Source organism: Nestor notabilis, unplaced genomic scaffold (genome assembly GCF_000696875.1).
Source record: "Nestor notabilis isolate BGI_N333 unplaced genomic scaffold, ASM69687v1 scaffold10760, whole genome shotgun sequence".
Classification (NCBI taxonomy): domain Eukaryota; kingdom Metazoa; phylum Chordata; class Aves; order Psittaciformes; family Psittacidae; genus Nestor; species Nestor notabilis.
The window spans coordinates 11285-18912 of record NW_009911575.1 but is presented as its reverse complement, the minus strand read 5'-3'; the positions used below and the strand labels follow the sequence as shown (position 1 = coordinate 18912).

Below are 7628 nucleotides of genomic sequence, written 5' to 3'. Positions count from 1 at the left end.
CAGGAAAGCCCAGATTAACTCTTAAGTACAGAGGAATGAAAATCCCAAGTGTTTATGTACCCCTTCATGTGTATTGTAAACCTCCAGTTACAGTAAACTCCTGCTTAATGTGTGGCAAGAAAAACTTGAGCCTAAGAGGTCCATCACTCCCTGTGGAAAACATGAGGAAAACAGTCAGGAAGCCTTTCCACTTCTGGAGAACATGGGCAATTGCTGTTTCAGGAGAACAATGGAAGGAATATATTCTGTCTAGAAGGTAAAGGCATTTATGGATCCTTCTGCTCTGACCAGTGAAAAAATACTTTGCAAATGTCATGAGCAATAGGTCACTTTACACTCATGCAGTGCTCCGTTTGTCTGAAGACTTCACTTGTCTCAGTTGAGATTCCTTTCCAGTTTGAAACCAATAAACCTGAACATTTAGAGTGAAAAGGTTGTAACAAGGAACTTAAGATGTATGTTTTGTATCACATCTTGTGAGAATGGAATTCCAGAAGATACACAAGCTTCAAAAACTAAAACAAAAAGGAAAACATCACATTAATGCAACCTACAGTCCACTTCAAGTTACAGGAGCTAATTCCTCTTTAGATGCTTTGGCATAACCTGAACACAATAGTTCAGATGCAGTATGGATCAAACCTCAGACTTATTGATGAGTAGCCTACAAAGCGAATGGAACAGTTTGAAATAAAGGCTGATGACAGGTTTATTTGAAACTACAGGATACATTCTTGCACAGGTTTTAAAAGCTTTCTGGACCATAGCTATTGAGCTGTCCTTGTATTAGAGCAGACTGCTGTCAGAGAAGTTATTTTTAAAAGTATGACAATGAAGCTGTTTTACACCTGTTGTGATTCTTAAAATCCAAGAGCCAAGCCATCCTTTCCTACACAAACATCTGTGGGAGTGTAAAAGGCCTGCTAATCCATGGTTTTAATTCCAGTAGTTTTCTGCGAGAAGTAGGGGAGATAAAGACAAATTCTACAGTCACAAAAACCAAGAGGGAGAAGTATGGGTGGTACTACTGATGTAAAACCCCTAAGGGCAGCTAGAATGAGCCAGTGCCAACAGTGGTCATGGCACATGCTTTCTAAACTACTTTTGGCAGTCAGATAAATCCAATAGTTCTAGAGCCCATGGCCGGTGCTGTCATTGGGCCATTGCTCACAGCCTCCATATCTTTGCTGCTGAGGGAAAACTTGTTCAGGCAATGACTGAGGAATGCAGCCCTTCTTGGCAAAACTCTTAGGGACATACTTGTGGTCCCAGGGCATTTAAAATGAGAATTAAAACATATGCTTCAAGTTAAGGGACTTCTTCCAAGGTTTACTCATGGGACAAATAGAATTTTTATATCAGTTGGGAGGGACCTACATTGATCATCCAGTCCAACTGACTGACCAATTCAAGGAAGTTCAGCCTGTGCTTAACTGTTTCCTTGGCCTGGTGGCTTGGTATCCTCACACCCATGACTTTCCTCCCAGAGGCTGCACTCAGCCTCTTCATCCCAGAGTCTCACTTGCACTATTAATGAATATATAGTAATCTACAAGATCACTGCCTCCTGCCATTCACTATCATCACAGTGCCAGGGGTTTCTGCCCAGTAATTCAGATGATACTGTTCATGTTGAACATATGGGGAATACATGAAACAAGAAGCAGGCCTTTCCAGTTAGAAATATATGAGATTACTGCTAATAAGCCTATTCTGATCAACCAGATAAAGACTTACATTGTACCTTTCCACTTATGCAATTCCATGGAATTAGTTCTGGAAGCTCAACTTTTTTGATCCACAGACTTCCAATTTTCTTCAAAATTAGCTTTTAAATACCTGCAGCCATAACTCGGTCAGTGAGAAGCCAGAAGCACGTTTACTTACGCAAAACTCCAGTTCACATTTGTCACACGAGAGCACAGGAGTGGTTGGTTTTTGTTGTATTTTTTATTTGAGATACTGCAGAGCTTTCTTCTGATACACACTGATGGGGCTTCCGGTAGCAAGCTTTCAAAAATAATTAGAGTGATGAATCATAATCAGAAATAAATGACTCTTACATCTATTAAGACAGTTATTTAAAAAATGTTTTGATGAATCATGCAATAATTCTCACAAACAGCATTATGCTTTCTCATAGAGTTGGTTTTGTTTTTTTCCTAAGTCTTACGAAAAGAGCTTGTGCTTTTAACACTTGAAAACATATTTACAGCAGACATCATAAACGTCATAAATGGCCATAAATGCCACGTTAAAGTTTGGAGAGGCAAAGTGGTGATGGTCCCCTGCTTTGCCATTCACCAAACACGCTGAGGGTGTTTTCACATCCATTCTATAAACTCCCAGTTTCGAAGCATTCAGTCCTGGATCTTCAGTATGCTTCTTTTCTCCAAGTCATTCATTTCCTTCAGTATAAGAGCAACGTTATATCTCAGTTCTTGAAACTTTGCAACTGGCACCTGAAACAGAATATTCAGGTTAGAAAACATGAAACATCTTAGGAACTTTCACAAGAACATGCCTATGGACTGGGACATACCACAGTACCAGCCTCATTTAATTTTTTAGGTTTTTTTTTTTAGACTTAAAGGATTTGAGGTTAAGGAAATGCAGTTAATTCAAGGAAATCATCTAGGTAAAAAAGTGGAGTGGGAAAACCCAGAAATGACAGCTACCTAGTACATCTTCTACACTGCCTGATGTGAGAAAGGATGTACTCCAGAATGTAAATTGATAGCTGCTGTGGTGAAGTGAGTCACGGACTAGAAGGAAAGGTAAAGACACCTGGAAGGTTGCAGAGGCTAAAGAATTCTCAAGCAACAAATTTCAGATATTCTGCTTGTCTGACCTTTGCAAGAGAAAGGAATTGAAGACTTGGCAACAACCTCAAGAGCAAAGGGCACTGTCTATATCTGGAAGGCCAAAGTTTTTGGTTAAAGTATACAAAACATTTTCAATTGTGCAGGAGACTAATGGACTTCCCTTTACCACTTCAAGCCTGAGAAGTCAAATGGACAGAAATCTGTTACCTGGTAAGACAGAGAACCACATCTGAGCACAGGCACAGACTGGGTGACACATTAGTGCAGCACAAACACGTGCTCATGTGAGTACCAGCAGCAGTCTAGCTAGTCACAGCCTGCTCTGCAAAGCACTGCCTAATTTACTTCTTTGAGAACGCTGAAGACACACAGTTCTTTTGACAGAGTCCTTCGTAATCCTTCTGCCTACTGGAGCACAGATACCAATTATGTGAGAGGAATCCAATATCTGATCTGCATTTTCCATATGCATCAGAAATGCATAAGAAGGCATCACATTCTTTTCACTTTTGACATATATACAGGACTTGAAATGCTGCAATTCCCACTGCTTTTTAAAGTCTTTCACTGTCAGAAGTCACACTGTGACTAAAAAAACAAACCCAAGAGACCAAAGAGTGTAACCTGTGGCATACACATTTTAAAACTGGTCATAACAGAATAATCTTCTGGACTTACCATCTTACATAAGCCCTGTTCTTAGCAGGACATTCTGAACATGTCTGAATAAAAGGAAACTGAAGAGCTGAGGACTACATTTGCTTCTGTGTGGTACCTTGAACCAAAACACAGCTTTATCCCAAAAAGCTACTACCAGTGGGAAGACCACTCATCAGATACAGAAATCATGTTTGCAGCCAGATCTTTATCATTCAGATCTAAGCAGCAGCAGCAAAGAGCTGATTCTAAGAGAAGACCATTGTTTGCTATCTGATACCTGCACTTCTGCATGTACCAGACAGGCACACCAAATGTATCACTGCAGAATAGTAAAGGGTCTTCCACAGAGTTACAACGAAAAAAACTAAAATCAAAATAACCAGGAATGATGCTACCAAGAACAAGGCTTGGCATTACATACCAGGAAGTAAAGCCCCAAATCTAAACAATTAAGAATATATACTAGTTCTCACAAGTGAAACTCACCCTGTTGTAAAGGGTTATCTTGAAGTCCATGGCATCATTTCAGTTCCATGGAAGATGTCAGACAGAGCGTATGGGATGCCCTGAGCTGGACTGTCCACAGGGGGAGAATTTGATCTCAACACTTTGCAATGTAGCACAGAAATTGTGCCTTCCTCAATAGCTGCCTTCTTGTGAAACACTGTAAAAGTAAAATCAGTTCTCCTCTTTCAACCCACAGTGCTTGGTGCTTCCTCCAGATTACTACTAACACATGAACTGAAGCCAAAATCTTTAGAGAGTTCAAATGTAACAATGCCTGCTGTGCACTGAATTCCTGTATGCACCACCATGTTATTTATAGAACAAGTAGCATTCCTTTTCAAATGTTAAAAATATGGAAGAGTTTATGCCATCTTCTGGCAAGCCTTTATGTACAGCGTCAGAAATACTGCCACTGACTAATTCTGAGGTAAAAAGCAAAGAGTTTTTTTTACTTTCTTTCTAGCAGCAAGAACTTTACTGAAGAATAAAACTATCTCTGGCCCAGAAGAGAATGTTACCATTTTAGAAGTGTATCATAGATTATATAAACTACTTCGGTGATTTTCCTGCCCTCAAGAGCCACCATCAGGTCTGAAGGTTGCAGCTGACAACAAACCCCTATTTTTAAATCAAACCAGGTATTACACAACAGTGGCTTTCCGTAATTAATGTTCTTTAACAAACGAGTTTTCAGCAATATGTGTGTAGGAGCAAAGTATAAAATGATTTTGGGTGGCATTTCATTATATGTGGCTACACTGAGCATGAAGGATTCCAAAGCACACCAACCAACGATAATGTACTGTTTACAAAAGCTTTACCATTTTAAATAGTAACCCAACTTTCTGAAAAGAATTTCAATGATTTTTTGTCGTTTTTTTTTTTTCCTTTGTTGTTGTTGTTGTTTTCTTTCTTAATTTATTATGGTAATCAGACTTACTTCAAAGCGATGCGCTGTCCCATCTGAAAGCTTCAGCATCATTAGAATGGATGGTTGAAGTGCACGGGCCAGTGAACTGAAATTATTTACATTATTAGTATTACAACAATAGACATGGGCAGTGGGGTGAGTACAGCATTGTACATTAACAAGTTAAGAGGTTCATGGAGGCTTTACATAGAACATGAGTAATTTCAGTCATGGAGACCTGTACCTGGCTGGCAACTCAGGAACATGGGAGTCCTGTCCAGTTTACCTCAGTATTGAGACTACGAATCTATTTAATAGTTTAGTAACTGAGTTTAGGAGCAATTTTCATTTTAAATAATAATCAATAATCAGTTTAGTGGAACTAAGGTAAGGATAAGAGCTGACCAAGCACTGCTAGTAATAATACACAGTTTTCTTATGCAGATTACCATATTGCATTAATCCTTTCCATGCCTTCAATACTTTCAACTCCCATCTCATTTAGAGAATCAAGCTCTTCCAGTCTTCATCCTAAATTTGTGGGATGTTATTTTATTTGATGACCCAAGAAAAGGAAATGAGTCATTCTTGTGCAGCTTCCATCAACCAATTCTGCCAAAGCCTGCTCAGGTACTGAAAGACGTTACAGCCAGAAGCCATACCTCTTCACAGAGGCTGGTGCTGGATGATAGCAAGAAACCCCAGGGGGGAGGTTGACTGGAAAGGAAATACGATGAAGGAAAATAGAAAAGGATAGTGTATTGCTCCAGTGTTTGGAAAACAAGCCATAGGATTTGCCTGCAGCTTGCAAGCACTGTGCCTGAGGATGTTTATCTGTACATTTTGCTCTCTTAGAGGTACAGATTTTTTTCTGCCTAGTGGTACCTGTTTTTAAAGGTATCACTATGCAGCACTGTTTACAGCACTGTTCATCTGAGAGTCACCTCAATTAGTAGCTTGTGGCCATTACAACATTCACTCAGGAGCCTTTTTTCTCGCTTTCAGGAAGACTGTCCCTGGCCCATGGGTGCCTCAACTATGGCAGCAAAGAGACTCTCCCTCAGATGCAGGTACTCATGTATGCAACATGAGCCACTCATGCTAACAATGCGTGCTACTAATTTCTTTCACCTTGGTCTGTCTTGGTTGGAACAAGACAAAGACCAGGAACAGCACAGACAACAGGTTTCTGTTTCCTTCTGGCCCTAGCCAAAGATTCATCCCCCAGCTGCCTCTGCTGTGGCAGATGGCAAAAAGCTATTCACTGCAGGCACAGACAGGATGATTATAAAGACCTTTACTCCCGATTTGTGAGAGAAACTAGGAGGTCAATGACCAGTTGCATAACTATGGCAGTGTAAAGGTGCTGTTCTGAAGCCTCTCATTGTAGTATCTACAGCAGACTGTACAGGTAATGAAATTTTATTTATCACGTGCAACACAAATGATAGTCTGCTTGAGAAGTTGAATAGATGATTTCCCTCCCCTGCTCCAGTGAGAGCTTGGCTAGCTGTGTGAGGGTCAAGCCATCTAATTTATTCCATCATATGTGAGGACCTGTGAAGTTGTATCGGCTCCATCAAGTTTTAAAATTTTGAAAGAAACTCAAAGTTTGAATTAAATGTTTCTTAGCACAAAGGTTTTAGAGATCAAACAAATAAGGAGCTCAAAAGTATCATTACTAGAAGATGAAGGCAGAAGCCTGTTGGCAGCCCACATTAAAAGCAGCAACCTGTATATAAACTGACTTCTGCGCTGTTCAGAAAATCCCCTCTGTACCTTACCCTTTAAAGCTGCATGCCAGTCCCTTACAGAAGGTACATTTTAACCCTGTTCACATTTTTAAGCAGCACAAGAAGTCCTTGGGCAAAGTAATTTCTAGGGTCATGCAGGATTCTCTTTTATACCTTGTGGATATAGCTACGTCCACTCTCCATCTGAAGTCCTGGACACTTGGCAGCCTACTTCCTTGTATCAAAGCTGTGCCTTCAGAAGTGGGACGCCTACAGAGTAAATCAGAAATGGGAGACTGAAAAGCAAATTCATAAAACAAACAACAATCTAAAGAGAAAATAAGATCCCTCAGAATAAACCGGTCTGGAACTTCTTTCCTACATCTCTCATCATTTAGAGAGGTCTGCATGAGTGGAGGTTTTGTGTATTTAGGAAAGCTGTGCCCAGATTATCTGCTTTTCCTATGCTTAGCTACAGTCCATTTTAAAAAAAAGAGCAAGTCACTCTGTGTAATTCCAGTAAACTGATGTCATTCTAAAGTACAGCAAGAGCCACTGTGATGGCTGGCATTTCTATTATTTCAGTTACATGCAACTGTGCAGGATAGAAGGGGATCTGCAAATGGATCTTTATCTTCATGCAGATCCAACAGGAACAAGCAAGCAGGAGTGAGACTGGTGACTTTAGCAAAAAGTAGGCATAAGGTCACTGTGCTCCTTTAGCAAAAAGCATCTGGTATTAGCAAGCAGCAATGTTTAAGAATATAGTAATAGTAGAGTGTACTGTGAAGCATACTTAAAAAAAATAATCACAGTGACTCTTGCTAATCCAACATAATTTACAAACTCTTAAGTCCTTATGTAATGTTCACTGCCAACCCTTGCACAACCCTCAAGATTTTTGTCTAGTCTAACATGTGAGAAGCCAAGGACTGAATTTATTACACATATTGCAGAAAGAAACAGGCTGATCCAGCCTCAGTTTATTCCTGT

At 40.0% G+C, this 7628-nt stretch overlaps 1 protein-coding gene across 1 annotated transcript in view; it reads right to left on the bottom strand.

Annotated features, from left to right (window-relative positions):
- Positions 1 to 2360: 2360 nt before the first annotated feature.
- LOC104406506 (COMM domain-containing protein 5-like) overlaps positions 2361 to 7628 on the bottom strand; it is a 13159-nt gene continuing 7891 nt past the window's right edge. The window contains exons 5-7 of the mRNA XM_010015505.1: positions 6810 to 6905; positions 4933 to 5008; positions 2361 to 2462 (exon numbers count right to left, since the gene is read on the bottom strand). Coding sequence (XP_010013807.1) covers positions 2361 to 2462; positions 4933 to 5008; positions 6810 to 6905 — 274 coding nt within the window. The remainder of the gene's footprint in view (positions 2463 to 4932; positions 5009 to 6809; positions 6906 to 7628) is intronic.